At 43.2% G+C, this 19,114-nt stretch overlaps 1 protein-coding gene across 2 annotated transcripts in view; it reads right to left on the bottom strand.

Moving 5' to 3' along the window:
- The window catches only part of SH3KBP1 (SH3 domain containing kinase binding protein 1), a 1,226,118-nt gene that overhangs the window by 138,555 nt on the left and 1,068,449 nt on the right, over positions 1 to 19,114 (bottom strand). For both annotated transcript variants that reach the window (XM_085622521.1, XM_085622520.1), the window contains one exon: positions 2,386 to 2,471. In XM_085622521.1, coding sequence (XP_085478647.1) covers positions 2,386 to 2,471 — 86 coding nt within the window. The remainder of the gene's footprint in view (positions 1 to 2,385; positions 2,472 to 19,114) is intronic.

Below are 19,114 nucleotides of genomic sequence, written 5' to 3'. Positions count from 1 at the left end.
TGGAACTAAAAGTGGTGAACATATTGTTTCCACGTCTCCAGTATGCTATGATAGACCATACACAGGGTGGAGAGGAACTTCAGTTGTGATGCTTTGCAGACTGACAAGCCAAACATGATGTAGAAATATATATTCATATATATTTCCCACCCCACCTAGATACATATGAGACACCCAAGGTGCAGGGCATGGGACAGCAGCATGCACGTTGTCATGTAGAGTGACAATGGGAACAATAACTGTGATCAAAAATGAATCTGTCCTACATAGAGCACACCCCACCCCCCACCTTTGCTGGGAAGAAGGACGGAAGGACCCATGTTATGGAGGACTCAGTGCATGCTACCAGTGAGAGCGGGTTGGTCTCTTCTCCACCAGGGTACAGGTGGAAAGGCCTCTGTTTCAGGCTACTCATTAATTTGTTTGAGAGGGCAGTAGACGTCCTTAATTCTGAACAGGTTTCTTTTTGGGTGCATCCTAAGGATTGCAGAATTTGTCGTCCAGCTAGACAGCATCAGCTAAACCTGGCACATCTCCAGTGGCTACTGAGGCCCCTGGGGATACATTGCTGGGCAGACCACAAAAAAGTGAAACAAGAACAGGGTGGCCAAGTTGTAACTTGCCATGCAAGGACCCCCTAGGCCTAGACCATAAACTACTCTTGAATGCAATGCACAGAGTTTTGAGCATGGAGGGTCCATAACATTTGTAAATTCAAATTACGGGTATGAATTATGAAAGTGTGTGTGTATAGCTTATACCTCTGGTCAGTTACACCTGTTTTTGTAAATCAGAGTTTAGGCTGTTCCTCCGCACAGCTGAACCAAAACCTTGAAGAACATTCAGTAAAACAAACAATACTATTTTTGTCTGGAGTACCACCTCAAATGTTTACAGTTTATCTCACTTTCCACTACATTTTTGACGTATGCATCTTTATATCCATATTGCTGTTTTAAAGACAAAAACATGTCTATTCTACACCTGGCTGCAGAGGTGTCATAGCTGTGTTAGTCAGTGTATTTTCTGATCTGAAAAAGTTCAGGGTGTGGTTCTGAGTGTATTTCAGGCAGACAATTCCGGCTGCTATAAGTAGACGGAATGTCCAGGAGAAACTCCATGGAAAAATGGGGAATTAATGGGGGAATCGGGTCCACATTTCTGACTACTCCAGGAATCATTTCTGAGGGCACTTTCTGGGTGCGCCTCCTTATAACTGTTAATTGCCCCCACCACAAGAAATTATTGATGCCCCTGATATCGATAACTCCACTGGCAGGGGAAGAGTACCAGGCCTGATACAGGTGCACTCTTATAAATCACATTGTGTAAAAAGTGTATATTTTGTGATGCTGGTTAACTTTATCTGGGGACTGACGTCAAAACTCTAAATGTGCTGCTTACTCGGCACCTCTGAATTTCTATACAATTACATGAATTCTGACAAATTTCAGCATGGATACGTCCAAAGGTTCCAACATATATATTTTTATGATCTGCACATTCTCATGTGAGCATGGTATAAATAAAGTTTAAGTCACCTTTATATCACACCTTTGGCATGTAAGAGAATACATATTCTGCAGATTGCCTTAATTAAAAAACACAAAATGTATTTGCAAACGTTTCTAGGATCCCTGGTAATAAAATAATATGCTGTGCTGTGCATGTAATCCATCACGAGGACAAATCGTGAAAAGAGGGCGTACAGACAGTGGAAAACGTGAATATGCTAATAAAATAACATTAGTATCTGCCATGCGTGCTATTGCACACTTCGGAACAAATCCTCAACAGAAATAAGGAGCCCTGTATTGGATTTGTAAAATGTTATAGGTGAACCTGGTTATCAGTTACACTCAAATTAGAACTTGGCAGTCAGTCTACCACGCTGACTACAGGCGGGTTGTACATTCCGATCCCTGCACTTACTCCTGTTTGGTCAGGGACTGGAATTCTAAGATTTACAGTAAACATCGCTCAGCTTCCCTCTTAACCCCTTCAGTGCCCCGACCTTTCCCCCTCCTGTGCCGGGCGTTACATTAGCGGGCGGGGTCCATGACGAGATAGTCTCGTCATGGGCACAGCGCAACCGTGCTCCATGACGAGACTATCTCGTCATGGGCATAGAAGAGGTTAAAAACGTCAACAGGTCAAACCTGACAAAATGTATCGGAGCAAAAATGCGTTTAATTCTGATACTTGTGAAATTCGGTATATTCATTCATCTTCCCATAGGAAAACTCAGAATATGATAATTATTCCAGCCCTCAAAAACCGCACCCTGCGACTCTGTATTTACTCACCCTTTACTCGATCCCTTGTAATCAGGGCCTAACAAGGATATAGCATCAAAAGCACAGGTAAAAAGGAATTCCAGCTTACCAATGTCATTACTTCGATCTGAAAAGTCCTTCTCGGGGGTGCTTGATACAGTACTGGCCAGAAGTTCTGCCTTGGGGCTCTCACTTCTAAAGGGAGGAAAAAGATAGATTCAATTGTAAAACTAGAAAAATGTAAACACTGGTGGCATGTAAGCCATTGTAATACAAGTCCGGGCAGCGAATTATCGTTTAAAGCAGACCCTAAAGCAACAATAAAACATCTAAACAAGATGTGGCAGTGCCAACAGCTTATAAATGAAAGTGCTTCTTTAGTCACTAGTGAAGTTAGGCAGGTAATAATTCACCATAGATGCGCTCTATCACTCATCCTTGCACTCATACATCCAGCCACTGATTAATTTCTGCATGCACTACACAATATAACACATATAAACTGAACAAGCATACACACAAGCCTCTCTGATTTGAATGGTAATCCACCCTCTTGCGAGGAATTTGACACTTTCTTCACGGAGAAATCCCGACTCATCTCCATGGACCTCGCCTCTAAGAAGGCCCTATTGCTCCCTTCTTTAGCTACCTCGCCTTCTGTCTTCCCTGAAAAGCGTATACCGACCGTCGTTGACGCTAAGAACAATGCTTCATGGGGCTCCTTCTCCTCTTTTAGTGAAAAAGACATTGAAAAAATTCTCCAGACTATCAACCCGGATAACCACTTCGGGGACCCGCTGCCTCCGGCCATCTTCAAAGAGATCAAGAGCGCTCTCAGCCCCACCTGGTCCAGGATTGTAAACGCCTCCTTATCTCAAGGCTTGATCCCCAACTGCCTAAAAGCAACCCAGGTCTCACCTATTCTAAAAAAACTCAACGCTGACAAATCGGATCTCAATAACTTCCGTCCTATCTCCAACATCTCCACCCTAGCGAAACTTCTCAAAACATGTGTCCAATCCCAGCTCTGTGCTCACATTGAGACCTACCAACTCTTAGACCATCATCAATCCAGTTTCCGGAGGGGTCACAGCACTGAATCAGCCCTTATACACATTTATGACATCCTGAAAATGCTTGACAAAAACAAATCCTGCCTCTTGATCCTCCTTGACCTCTCCTCTGCATTCGATACGGTCAATCATGACAGTCTCCTATCCATCCTACAGAACAGAATGGGTTTCTCGGATCGGGTGCTCCACTAGTTCTCATCCTTCCTTCTCCACAGATCTCAAAGATTTTAGACAAACCACTCGCTATCTCTCAGCCCTTCCCAGTACTTATGGGGGTCCCCCAAGGATCCGCCCTTTCTCCTATCCTCTTCATCCTTTTCCTGGAACCTCTTACTAACTTACTTAACTCTACGAATATTCTCTTCCACATGTATGCTGACACACAACTCTATTTGAAAATTTCATCCCCGGACAACATCATCTCACTAAATTCTATCCTCATGTCGACCCAAAATTGGTTAACCGAGAACCATCTCCTGCTCAACGCTTCCAAAACGGAATTCTTGCGCATCTCCCCACCGAACAACACCCCCAAGATCGATCTCTGGTGGCCTCACCTCACGGCTCTCAACTGCACTCCGATCATCATAGACTCAGCCAAATTGCTCGGAGTCACAGTGGACAAGCACCGGAGTATGAAGACTCATATCAGCAATGTCTGTAAGGGAGCGAACCACCTAATGAGGGCACTCAGAATGATCAAACCCTTCCTGCCATAAAAGGATTTCAAGCAGGCAGTACAAGCTCTTGTCTTACCAAGGTTAGACTATGGCAGTGCAACTCTCTGTGGCCTTCCTGAATACGCCTTGGCTCCACTTAGGGCCTCGCTGAACTCTGCAGCAAGACTGATCACAGGCTCCAAACGAAATGAGCACATATCCAGAGTCCTTAAATCTCTCAACTGGTTACCCTTTGAAGCACGAATCCAGCTAAAGATTGCAATCCTGACGCACAAAGCCCTTCACTACAATACTCCCACGTATCTAGCGCAAAAACTTGAATTATCCTGTGGGGTAAGGGCATCTAGAAGCGCCTCTACTCTCCTCCTGAAACCTATCATCCTTAGCAAAAAGAGAACTTGTCTCCGAGCCTTCTCTGGCGCTGCCCCTAAAATTTGGAACTCTCTTCCTCCGGATGTACGCAGACTCGCCTCGACGACGGCTTTCAAACCGGAAGCCAAAAGATTCTTAATGAGCAATTTCCTACCATAAGGGGTTGTGGCACTCATAAGGTGGTTGTCTCTGTGTTCCTAGCTCCATGGCAGAACTAACAGGCACGGACCGTATCGTCTGCATAATATTACACCTTTTATGTGAACCATTGCTTACTGTTTATCATTGTTTTTTATTTTATTTTAACTATTTATTTATTTTTTTCTTTCCACAATTTCTGTGTATATTTCATTTTGTCCTCTCTACCAACTTATTGTAAAGCGCTCTGCTATCCTTTGGGATCTTGTTTGCGCTATATAAAACTTTATAAATAAAATAAATAAAAGAATAAAAGTTAAAGAAAGAAAAAACACTGCCACATAAATTTGGGAGGCATGTGTCTGCATTGGAACATAAGTAAAAACTAAGCCTAGCAATGGGTGGCCATCTTGGAATGGTATTGTGCATAGTCAATCATTGTTTTAAAATTCCAAAATGGGTGTCAGATTTAGAAGGAATCCTGGACACTTAATTAATGAACACTATGCAGAAGAACAGCACTATCACATTTTTAGATGGCCACCTACTAAATGTTCTTCTGGGCGGTCAACTTGGAAAGTTATGGTGCATAGTGTATCACTGTTATACCGATTCATGATGGCCGACTTGTTGCATCTAAACAGGACTTCCTCTTGGAATAAAACTTGTTTACACTCAGCGCAATATTACTCCAAGATGGCCAACCAATTTCGAGCACTGGCAATGCGGGATAATGCACACTGCAAAGGAAATGAGGGGCAAGTGAACAGCCCAATTGCAATGTCTGGGCAGCTGTCAAGCACTCCTAAATAAATACATAAATAACTAAATAAATTAGGTTGAAGGAAAAATTGAAAAAGTAACTATGAAAGTAGATAATAAAAATACTAAATGACTGGTCCATCAGCCCTTACACTACAGCACACTCTACGTGACGTGGAGATGCACATGTGATCAGGTGAAACGTCATCACTCAAAGGGCAATAGAACTGATGGCTAAAGTGGGCTGAACTGCTCTATGCTATTATGAACAGAAACAGAAGACGAGTGGCACTCAAACAGAGCAGTAGCTGAAAAGGACTGAATCAAAGTATGTATTTTTATGATTTATTTTCATTACACGATTATTAGGGTAAACTAAAAAGTACTTTAATAATCATACACCATTAAACCCTATGTATAAAGTTACAAATGTGTACAAAATACCAGTGGAACACACACTTTTCCTTTATTCAACAATCAGGCATACAGTCATAAAATTACTAACAAGTACAATACTGTATTTGGCAAAACAATGTATAAACCCTTCTAAACGGGCTAACAAGGAACATCTCATTGCAAATCTTCTAACTGCATTATTTGCAGGAGGGGATAATCAATACCACCACCCTTGCCTACTACAGTAATTTGCAAGGTTACATGTAACAAAATACCTGTCCATAGGCTTCTAACACAGTCTAATAATAATAATCCCCCCTTAAAGGCCTAATGGCTCGAACAAATGTGCTTCAGAGTAAAATAAATCAAGCCTATTGCATTTGTCTCAACATGTTATAATCAACTGTTCATACTCAAGGTATCTGACATAACGTTTCCCAATAAAAGAATGATACATATGTAGCCTCTACCACTGGCTTGAGTATAAGCGTCCACACAAGGAAACCACCTGGAATACAGTCATAAAATTACAAATGTATAGAAAAAGACATTTGGAAAACAATAAACAACCCCTCCTAAAACAGCCTAGCAAGGATTATCGCATTGCAAATATTCTAGCCCCAGAATTTGACTGCGAGGGTAACCAACACCAAAACCCTTCATTACTGCAGTAATCTCTGAGAATTCATATCAAAAAATATCTGGCTACAGGCTTTAGCAGTGTAATAATAATAATCCACACATAAAGGCATATTGGGTTTAACATATGCTTTTCAAAATAAATAAGTAGGGCAACTGCTTTGGTCACAAGTCCACAAGTCAACCATCAGTCACACAGTAATTAAATTGTCAAGCCACAACCTTTTTCCTTTGCAATCACAATACACCACACTGATTCTACCAACTGTTCATTCATACATTCAGAGTCAAAATGTCATTCAACATATACTCATAACCCCAATCCTAAGTAAGGTAAATGCCACAAATGATTCCAAAGATTTTTCTCACGATTTTAATAACAAATGTTTCCATATATTAGTACAAATGTGTATCAAATAAAGAAAACTTTCAGACATGAAAATATATCACATTAGGAAGAGTCATTATCAAATTTAAGGTTGAAAAGTTTATAACACATCAAATTACAGATAAAATCAACAAATTAATAACAAAGGAAAAGATAGAACACACAAGACAATTAACTCCGTCTTAAAATCTTGCTACTTTGTGCAAATTGGGAACAACGGCACATGATTATGAAAAAATCCACTTCTAGTGTGCCCATCTGTTCCTCAAATTTAGCACAATATAGGCATCAAAGTAAATTACAAATAAATACAAAATGAGAGTTGAGAAAATAATTTGAAAAAAACTTTAAAAAACGTATCAATAATTCTTGCAGTGGAGATCTTCCACCAAGGTTTGTCAGATGGTGTAGCCAACACCAAAACCCTTGCTTACAATGGTGATCTATGACTTTCCATGTAACAAATTATTTGTATAACGAATTTAACACTATTATAAAAACCTACCCTTAAAAGTCTAAAGGCGTTATAACAAGATTTTCCCAATAAATAAGTCAGGCCTACTACCTTTGTCTTAACCTATGGGAGATGAACTGACATATGGCATCATTGGCTTCTTACTAAGACCAACTCAGAGGTACTGCACTAAGCATAAGCTTCCTATCGAGGCAAAAAGTGCAATACAAGCATTCTTTTTCAGCGAAACCACTCAACCTCTCTCCAATCAAATGCTTTTAGGGAGGAAAATCAACATGTGGGTGGTGCCAAGGCACCTATCACAGTGGTGCTGACTAAAGCTTTTTTTCTGTTGATCTAATAAGATCTAGTGACAGCGGCGCTGTCAAGACGGACCTCAAAAGGTACATACTTATAGTGGCTAGATGTACTAAAGGATTTTACAGTCAAAAACCCTGCGATTCAAAAAATAACAGGGTTTGCAATCATGGTAAAGTTACCAACACCTCAAAGAAGCTGGTAGCTCATTTGCAAAGGGAATCTGTTTTTTTGGATAGCTTACCCTTTGCAATTGTGTTGGTAGCCATGGGGGTTAAGGGAGTGAGACAGGTGATTATGAAAAAAAAATGATTTTATTTTGTTTTAATGCAACTCCGAATCCTTTAAGAAACACTGGCCGCTTTTTAAGACAAGCAATGGCAAAGCTAATCAGTCTGGAGTTGGCACATATTGGCATGGAAGCCCCTGAAGAGAACTACTTGTATGCGGATAATCTCTTTGTGAAAGGGTGGAATGCCACCTTTCACAGTGAAATTAGCCAATGTAAGAAGTGGTCTGACCAACCACCCCAAGCTGTATGCTATAGTGGGCCAAAGTAAAAATTGAATGACACAATAATAGAGAAATGTATAAGGAGGGGTGACTGAGAGCTCCTGTAAGTAACTATATTATACATATAATTTTAGTAAAATCAACTGTTTTTGGCTAACTCCAGACCTAAAAAAAAAAATCCCGTTTGGGAAAGAGAACACAGGGATGATGGTCTGCTGTTCCTTGCAGGCCACCATCCCTGTGTTCATAGCCAATAACAGTAAGTGGGAAATAGCAAACTGCCTAATCAATATTCATTAAACTAGTCGTTCTACAACCCTACTACGACTTGACATTTTCAGATGTGAAATATCAGTACTAAGGTCACATGAAAAAATTACAGACAAGTCTCAAAAAGTCAATACACAATTTGTGACCACTACTTGAGACTTGTCTGTTAGTTAATTGGGCCCAAGCTCCCTTGTTTCTGAAACTTCACTTTCAGGTTAAAGATTTTAGAAGGCTGGCTTAGTATATGGTGCTCACTTATGTAAGTGTAGCACCCTGCACTAATCCAGACAACACTTAAGGTGATTTTAGTGTCTTAGGCATCCTTAGAAAGCTAACTAAGTGGTAGCTGTGGACAGCAGCCTTCGGGCTTAGTCCAGAAGGAGTGTAAAGCAGCTTGTTTTACCAGTGCTAATCATATAGTGTAGGGTAACTGAAAAAGAACCACACAGTGTAGTTATAAAAATATGTATTTATTATAAAAACACTTAGTAACACAATGCACTATCTCCTACCCAGAGATATACTCACACTACACACATTACTTTGGTAATAGAACACGTAAGCAGCACAAATACACAGTGATCTCCATGGCGAGACCAAAACATATACTTAGAAAGTTGAATGTGAACCATGACCTAAGTCGAGTCCGGACCCAGAAGACATAGAAGAGCCGGGGACCCAAGGTGAGTACCCAGGAACCCCTTTGAGGCCGTGTGAAGAGTGGGAACACGACCGCGTGCTCAATACAAGCCAATGGGTAAACGGCAGTTGCAGTTTTTAAGAAGATGGACCCTTCCCATAGAACCCTGAAGTAACCCTGTGGAAGATGGAAGGTTGGAGAGCCACCCCATCCGTAGATACCCTGGGAACCAGGATAACCACACCAGGGAAGCCAGGTGCATAGGTGCAAAGTGACGTCGGAAACTGCTGTAGCCCACAATGGAGGACTTCAGTGAAGATGCCACTGGTAAAGAAGATGAAAGAGTCTGGTGGAACCCAAAGGTGGATTCAAGATGAGGGGTACCTGCAAGCAGAGGGGACATGCCACTCAGTAGTGACCAGAAGGCACGGAAGACGAATGCCCACCGAGAGATGCAGGAGAGTTGAGGGTGACCTTGGAGCTGCAGCTGTGCAGACCAGGCGACACTGTGGAAGACTATGAGTCATTCACAAACTGTCCCACGTTGAATGTCAAAAGCCAGGGGGGGTCAATGTCTGTCAGGAGCACCAACAAGCCTTGGCAACGGCAACAGACGTAGTAGATGAAAAAGGTGCAGTGTTGAGACCAGCAAGATCCAAGTGACTCACCACGAGCAGGTAAGTAAGAGCAGACCCGAGCAAGCAGGGGAGCCCACTGGAGCCAAAGAAGACCCTCAAGAGGACCCACTGGTTGAAGGCACAGAAGTCGCAAGAGGACCACGAGCAGCTCACCAATCATGAAGGCCCACGGTGCAGAGGATGTGATGAGGAGGAAGATCTTGGTAGCAAGAGATGCTTGAGGCTGGAGCTTCTTGGAGCCTGAAGATCTCTGGTGTAGAGAGTCAATAAGTCTTGGCAGCAGCAAGTCCATGTGGTGAACAGGGGTACTGCTCCAGCGGTTCCAACGAGGGATACTGCCTTCAAACTTGTTGTGAAGACAGTGATGGCCTTGAGGGAGTTGAAGAACCACCACCTGTGTTGCTGAACCTTTCATAATCCGTAGGAGCCCAGGGATAGCAGACTGGTCAGCTTTATTACAGTGCCTTTGGGTGCAGGGAAGTGACACGTTCACTTCAAGGGAGATTCCTTTGGATGTCTTGGATGTCCACAGGCCTGTACAAGAACCTGTATGGAGCACAGGCACAGATGATGCAGAAGACTGACAGGATGATGAGACCAGGAGCAGCAGGAGTCTTCCCAGTTGCAGTCTCGGTTCCCAAAGCGAAGTGCAAAGTGCCCCGACGGTTGAAAATGAAGTGGTTTCGGATCTGAATCTTGTCCCATGATGAATCTAAGGAACCACCCACAGGTAATCCCTTAAGTACCCTAAGGAAAGGGTTGGGAGAATTCAGGGTTCGTCCCAAAGGAGGGGCTGGACAGTGGGGAGGATACTCCTATGTCTTTTGCCCAGTTTCGTGCCAGAGCGGGAGCCAACGGCTCGCTGAACTGGTTCCAACTGGAGTATGCAAAGAGGGCACCAAATGTGCCCTTCAAAGCGGTCTTGTGGTTCTGGCAAGCGCCCCCAACCTGGCCCAATACACTAAGTCCTGTCTGGGAGGTGGTCACACCTCCCTGCGACAGGAAACCTACTGTCCTGCCATCCCCTGCTCGAGGTTGGCTCAGCAGCAGGAGGGCAGAATCGTGTCTCTGGTCGGCAGCAACCATAGTTTGCTCTCCGGGTCTGGAAGACTGGTACTGGGAGCACTGAGGGCTTATGATTCCAACATGTTCGATACCAAACACGCCAGGGTTCGTTACAGCCAGTTTAGAGTTAGCCATCGCATAATGACGCATGGCCACTCCATGTATCGTAATGGCTGATGCACTTGCAAACTGTGAGAATGGACTCCGTGGATTGTAGGGGTGTCCTGCTCATGCAGCGGTATCTTCACACTTATAACTGACCACCCTGCCTTCAGGATTGAAAGGCCTGCCTTAGGGGTGGCTTATAGATTTTAAGTGCAATGAACTCAGATTTAGGAAACATATCTGTCGTAAGTTGTGAAAGCACCAGCTTACACTGGCTGCAATAGCAGGCCTGTAGTCACAGTTTAGGTGGTTCCCGTGGGTGGCATAATACATGCTTCAGCCCTTGGGGGACCCCAGGTGTACCTATGCCCTGAGTACGTTAGTACAATATACTAGGGACTTACAAGGGTACACCAGTAGCCAATCTGGAGTGTACGTAAGTACTCACCATGATCCAATTTAGGGGAGAAGAGGAGACTGGGGTCCTGATTAGCAGGATCTCAGTCAGACTAGTCAGAAAAATATAATGACACCAGCAACAAGTGGGGGTAACCATGAAAGCAGATCCTACTTTCCCACAAAGATAATCTCCATGTTACATGTCATGATATAGCAAGAGTTGTTTTTAATTAAGTGCTCTGAAGCGACACACATTTCACATCACAATAAGATAGTTCAGGGTGTAAATATGCATAAGCACTCAGCCATCATATTTGGCTGTGCTCTTGGGTAGGATGGGCAACATAATTCTTACCTCAGTAGCTTTTAGCAGTTAAAACATAAAACTTAGTTTGTTTCAGAGGGCCTGGAACCAGTGCTTAATTTGTATAAAAAAAATTTAAAAAAAGTGCCATGGCCCTCATCAGGGGGCCACTGCAGCTTGTGCCACCCATTGCCTCTGCTAGTGCTACCAATGACACCACAAACAAAATTACTACCATCACACTCCTGCAAGTGTGACAATTCAGGCTATTCCAGGACCGTCATTGCTATAACAATGGCTTGAGCGGTAGGTATTAGTCATTTTTTTGAATGTACAACTTTTGTTGCCTTCAGGGCAGGGCCACCACGTGGCAGACTGTCGGTGTTGAGGTTGTCAATTAAGTGTTGGTGCCAAGCAACGGAAACCACAGGCTCAAATTAAGCACTCCCTGGAACCACTGGCATGCATCGAGTATCTCTGAAAATGTTTGCCCTCCGGAACAAGTGTTACATTACTTTCTATCAATTTATGGTGTGATTTTGTTTTCTAGCGAATTGTGCAGGACTGTATCTGTATGTATTAAGAACGAGAGCATTTCTACAAAGTAATGTATGGAGCACTGAATCCGATTTAAAGAGGGCAATTTATAGCTATGATAGGTGTATGTAGACATGGTGATGAACAATGAAAGGCGAGGTGCGAGTCGTGCATACAATCAATATTTTACAGATCATACCACACTTTAGAAATATATTGTTTCATTATTCTGATAACGTGAAGTTTTATGAGTTCTAATTAGTCTCAAATGAGAGAACTCTCTCCCCCCCAAACGAGAGCCTGACATCCGCATTTACAGCACAGTTAAAAAAAAGCATTTGCAATGCAATAAGTCTCGCATTTACGCGAGTTTAAGCTATTGGCATTGTAAATGACGATGCCTTTTATTTATGTTTGAAAAACGAAAACACAAATAAAAGGCATTGTTATTTGCAATGTGAATAGCTCAAACTCGCATAAATGCGAGACCTATTGCATTGTAAATGCTTGTTGTTCCTTTCACTGTAGCAGTGACCTGGTTTGTTTTAAAAAAAATAAGACCTTTGGCCTCACGCTGTTTGTTCATTTGCATCTCACTTGTTCATTTGCATCTCACTGATGCTGGGAACAAAGAGATTGCAATCTTTACTGCCGATCTTTACTGCCGTGCGGCCCGCAAAAGTGAAAGCAAACGAGTGCTTTCAGGCCTCCAAATGGTGCGCGCGCCCGGCCGGCGCACATGCACTGTATGCACTCGTTTGCACTTCCAGATCCCCCATTTACACGCTAAAGCGCTGTCTCAGGCGAGACCTAAAAAGTAACAAATAACATATACAGGGGTTTCTTGCCTCATTTTGACAGAAAAGTAGAAAGGGCAATACATTTCCTCTTGGTAAAAACACCAACTTTTAGAACATACACACTTAGTGCTCATGCCTAAATGATCAAAAATGGTATTTGAGCCCGTTTTTATAATATCGACATGGTTATGATATATAGTTAAGTATAGGTGCACTGTACTTAACTGCACATATTTGTATCTTGATGATATATATAGCATAAAGGTACATTACTGATCAGGGCTATATCATGAACAGCGCGCTCAAGCACAGCAAGGAAATGTGTGCCTGTTTTCAACAAAATTGGAGCTTCTATATGCACATGTAAGCTGAGCAGCAGACAGAACAAATCAGAAACACATAGCTCTGGTTTGCCACTAGTTGGGCCTGGTTTACAAACCTTCTTCTAAGACAAGAGTTGTGCATTAGTTACATGTACGACATAACTACTCGCAGAAAAACCTTTGTGAATTCGGCCATCTTCCCCAGGGCTCTAGTGTCTGCAGTTCAAGCACTGATATCTTAACAGAGGGATTCCCAGTTAGTTCACACACTATAAACGGTGCAATCGTGCTCAGAAATGGGTGAACAGCTCCTCTGTGCACTGTCCACATTGTCATCCTGGCCTACAGAGGACTGGTCTGACAGATAAGTGTGTGGGCAGTTTTTGGGGCATTGCAAATGAGACTGTTTGTTTGAAAATAAAATTCTCAAAAAAATATCCCAGCAGTAGCATAACTAATAAAAGAAAATCCATGAAGCAAGGAAAGGGTGCAGTACCTTCGCCTGTTACTATGTGTCCCTGTGCACCTCTATTAGCCATATGAGGGATTTCACCCTGCAATAATGAAGAATACAACTCATCCCCAGAACCGGGCCCGCCTTATTTATTCCCAAGCAACAGGGCTCGCTGGCACACACAGGAAGCACAGTAGGATTTAGCCTGCTGCGGCGGCTGTTGTCTTGCTCAAACTCGCTGAAATCCATGATGCACACACTGAAATGTCAGCGTGCAGGATGGAGGAAGATATAATAAGAAAAGACTGCAGAAAGCCATTAACCTAACGCCGCGATTTAGTTTAACCCCTTCGGTGCTCATGACGGAACGGTTCCGTCATGAGCCACGGTTGAGCTGTGCTCATGACGGAACCGTTCCGTCATGACCACGCCCGCGCAAGATTCCGTCAGCACAGCGGCGGAATCTGCGCAGCATGGAAGGGGTTAAGATGTTTAAAACTAAAGCGCGGCGTGCCGCCATTGCTACAAAAGTAAATAAACGGAAAACAAATGAGGCATCCGACCTGCTTTTTTTTCTATTTACTGAGTTCTGAAGCAAATGCGGCATGCCGAGCTTTAGCTTCAGGTGTATAAAGTTAAAGTGCAGAGTGCCGTGATTGGTACAAAAGTAAATAAATGGAAAAGAAATGCGGTAGCCATCCACCTTTTTTCTATTTATTTACTTTTGTAGCAATGGCGGCATGCTGCGCTTTAGCTTTAGATGTTTAAAGCATGGCGTGCCATGATTCCTTCAAAAGTAAATAAACAGAAAAAAAAGTTGGGCGGGCGCCGTATTTTTTTTCTATTTATTTACTTTTGTAGCGATTGCGACACACCGCGATTTAGCATAAGATGTTTAAAACTAAAGCGCTGTGTGCTGCCATTGCTACAAAAGTAAATAAATGGAAAACACATGCTTTAGCTTCAGATGTTTTAAGCTAAAGTGCGGAGTGCAACGCAACACGATTCAACTCCACATAATTGCACTCTACTCAATACCACATAAATACACCTCAAATAAAACCACTCTATGCCACATAGCATCAATCCACATAAATACACTCCAAACCATGGCACATAATTCCAATCAGCATAATTTTACTAAACGCCACATAGTTCCATCCCACACAATTCAACTCCACACATTTCTGTTCCACACCACATAATTCGACAGCAAACCACATAATTTAACTCAACACAATTACACAACAAACTACATACATCCAATCCACACCACAGAATTCCACATCATGCCACAAAATTCAACAGTACATCACATAATACAACTCCACTACATAACATTCCACAGCACAAAATACCAATCCACATAATTCCACTCTATTACACACAATCCCACTCCACATAATTCTAACACACTCAATACCACTTAATTACTATCCACATAATTTCGCTACATAAATCCACTCAACAGTGCCCTATTTCAAGCCACACAATTCCACAACTACAATTCCAATTAAACGCACATAATTCCACTGCACACCACATATATCAACTACACCGGAATAAAAGACATTGTAATTTACAACGCCAATAGCTCTAACTCTCACAAAAGTGATACCTATTGGCTTTGCCAATGCTTGTTTAGTTATCTGATTCGCTAATGTGGGCACTTTTATTTTCATGCCCGGGCCTATTTTCTGTCCCAGTCGGACCCTGGCTTCTCACACGTGGTAGATGATAGGGCCCCAGGCCTTTGCTCCCCGCGAAACAGGAAATGAAGCACCACAAGGCAGTAAGTGCCAGACCCCACACGTCACTGGTAAACAAACATGATTGATGGGAACAGACATTTAGCGAGGCTTGGGACAACAAAGGTCAACTTGATGTGTCCACAGTGAGCCGTCACTTTCTCCAGGCTGTTTGCAAGCTCAGCGGTTACACATGGAACATCCCTTTGATTCCTTCCACCAGCGGCGCCTTAAAGCTGGCGAGTTAACTGCAGCTGCTCACACAGCACGCCTCGCAAGGCACATTTTTAGCTTGGAGGAAAGAAGCTATTGCATTTCTGTAGAAAGTGAAAGTGAAAAATTGAAACGTTGAAGACCAATCCATCCAGTTCTTCACGAGATACACTAGAACATGCACACCCACGCTTGGATAAGTCGCATTACATGTCATTTATTTTCCTTCATTCACCCTTTACAGCCAAACCTCCTTAACTCACAGATTTAAATGCGAGCACGTGCAATTTTCACAAACGAAGCATTCCAAGACACTGCTGGGCCCAATTCGAAAAGATCTTGCTGTGAATGACTTTTGTAGTGCTTTAAAATTCCAGGAGTAAACCAGAGAGGTATTCCTGGCTGACCCTGGAAATTCATGAGTAAGCCACGAGCGCTGCAAGAGTAAGTGACACCGACTAATACACCAGTCTTTGTGAATCGGCCCTCCTGTCTTCTGAGAATTCCTAATTCGCACAAAATAATATAAATTGGTACTTTCTACACATCGGACAAGCAAACACCCACGTGGCCAGGAGTGATATCCCACGTTCCCACATTTGCTTAAGGCACTGGATGCGCGTGTGGCATCAACACTGAAGCAGTATGCACTGGCTTGGGGAGTAGACATTTTATATGGAATGATGCTTACAGGCTTCCATTTGCTCTGCATTCTGAGTTTTGCTGCAATATCATAATAAGTGGAAATGGGATTTCACTTGGGCCTGAATTTGCACTTTTGTACTCCACATAGATTTCTCCCTGTAACACCTGGCAGATTTTGTGTGTGTGGGGGAAGGGGGTGGTAGGGGGGGACAATATTTTAAGTTTAACAGATTTGAATGTGGTAAGTAGGCTACATTATCATGGGCATTGTGGTCCCATTGGTAGAGGAAGCCTGCAACCCCCTCCTGAAAGAGCTCATGCACATTTCTCCAAGCATTCTTTCTTCCCTTCATCTAGCTCTGTGCACAGTCACTCATCCATTCATCTGTCCCTCACCTGTCTGTGCACTCACTACATTTTCCATTCATTTTCCAATAACTCATTCTCGCATCCACCCACTCACCCATCCACACGATCACTTACTGTGTTATAATTCTAATGTGTTATACTAAGGCTCACTAAATAAATAAATAAATATGTTGGTATCAAATAAGTGAATGCGCATGAATGCGCAGACATACACTAATAGCGAACAGCCACTAGACTGGAGCCTTGCCGGCAGAAAGAGTCTGAAGAAGTTAAGCCATACTGCCAAGAAGAGGAATGAAAGGATTTAACTCTCTACTCCTGACAAGTTTGATGTAATAGTTCATTGGGTTCAAACTTGCTGTTGAGAATGATGTCTGTGTATCTGGAGGGCTCGGTTTCCAAGAGAGCTTATTATCAGCAGGCAAGCTCAAGCTACCCAGCATATCACAGCAGCTAGCAAGTACCACCTCATTCTAGCGACTCAAGCTGCCCTCTTGGGAACTAGGGACAAGGTTTGGATCTCTGCCTCGGTGCTGGCCTCAACATTGTGTGATTTTGGGAAAATCCCTTAATCTCCCTGTGCAAAATGTACGTGTGTAATCCTTAGTTGATGTACACGACCTTGTAGACTGTCTCCTCACGTAAAGTACAGCACACCGTTGCTTCACATCAAGGTCTGCGCTATATAAATACCAATCTATACATACTTTAAGCACAGGCGCGACCAGTTTCTGAGGGACTCTGAGGAAGAGGCTCCAGGAACCACAGTCCAACAATAACAGTAGTACACTGCAGGAATAGAGGAATCTCAGAAGTGTAAACTAAGCCCCTGACGCATGTGACACCTTCAGCCTGTCCTAACTCTTTAGCCAACATCTCTTTGGATGCTGACTGTTGTCAGTGAAAACTAATGTCAAAAGTGAAACCAGTGCTGGCTTTAGGGCAGTGCGACATGTGTGGCCGCACTGGGCGCTGACCTGGGGAGGGGGCGCTGATCTCAGGGGGGGAGGGGGGGCTGCGTTTTGTAATAATTTAGGATTTTAAAACACCTTCAGCAGACTTCCTTGTGAATCCAGTTTTCAGGCAGCATTAAAAATGTCATGATAACTCTTTTGATTAATGTTCCTGCTAGAGAGAAAGATCGGAGTTTTGGCTAGAGGCAGTTTTGACTCGTCATAAAGTAGCGCAAAGGGTTAATATGCCTGCTGCAAAGAGCGCGTACCGTGCAGATCACAGATCTGTATTTTATGTGGATAGCTGAGTGGATTACTGTTTTTGACACAGCGATCCTTTTGTTACCGCAGTTCATAAGATACGATCCTAATATAGAACAGTGACTGTTACGAACTGTCATCCAATAGCTGCATGCAAACTGCATACAATAGTTGTGTTTTTGTCCCCCGTCTTTCATTATCTAGTCCTAATGTTGCTGAAAAGTGTTTGGGTAGATATACATTCTTATCAGTAAAGTCAGCCTTTACCAGTACTTTAAAACACATTAGAACATTGGAATGTTGGGAGCTCCATTGAAAACAATGGAGTGCTCCGGGCTTATAATGGCTGGTATAAGCCCGGAGCACCAACATTTCAATCCCCTCGCGCTCCCTGAAGGCTTTGTTTTGTTAGAACATTCTGCCCTCTAGTGGCAGGATGTTCTAATAGCCTTATAGCCCTTGGTAGTAGGGCTATACCGGCTTTTAAAGTCCCTCTGCTTTGTTAAAGTCCCTCGCCTTCGGCTCGGGCCTTTAACGCTGCAGCGGGCCTTTAACAGCCAGTATAGCCCGCTACAGCGGGCTATAAGGCTATATTATATGTATGTGGGAGAGGGGCTATGGAGAGATGAGGGGCACTTTTGCCCGGTAGTCGTGGGAGACTAAGAGGAGGTGGTCATGGAGGGGGGCAGGGGAATCAAAAAAGATTATCGCACTGGGTGCTAACAGCTCTAAAGCCAGTCCTGAGTGAAACAAGTCCCAAAATGCAACCGGTAACTGGTAAAAAGACTAAGGGGAGAAATGGCAACTGTTGAAACTGCCTTCAATTTGTGAAGTCCATGGAGTAATTCTGAAGCCGCACTATTGTGCAGTGCAAGGAGGGTGGCCGGGACAGTAGCAATGATCTATTCATCCTTGTGTGCAGGAGTCATGCCTGCATTACCTGCCTCACTGCTTGCACCACTCACAAAAGCTGCATGGTTGTGACAGGGCTTAATTTGAGCCAATGGTTTCCGGTGCTCGGCACCGCACTTAATTGGTTTCCGGTGCTCGGCATTTAATTGGATTCCGAAGCTCTGCACCAGCACTTAATTGTCAACATGGCACTTATGACAGTCTGCCACAAGATGGCGCTGCTCATCTAATTTAGAGATTCGCAGAACAACGGTTGTTTATGAATACAATATACATTAAAAATTACAAATACCACCCTCCCCAGCCATTCCTTTAGCTTTGGGGACCTGGAATAATCTAAAATGTTGCACTTGCAGGGAAGAGAGATGGTTAGCAGTTTTGGCAGCGATGACAGGAGCGATGGGTGGTGCAAGCTGCAGTGACCTCCTGGTCAGGACCAGGCACTTATTATTTTACAAATTAGGCACTG

This window comes from Triturus cristatus, chromosome 8 (assembly GCF_964204655.1).
Source record: "Triturus cristatus chromosome 8, aTriCri1.1, whole genome shotgun sequence".
Lineage (NCBI taxonomy): Eukaryota > Metazoa > Chordata > Amphibia > Caudata > Salamandridae > Triturus > Triturus cristatus.
Note: the sequence above shows the minus strand (reverse complement) of the source record. Positions and strands in the feature narration are given on the sequence as shown.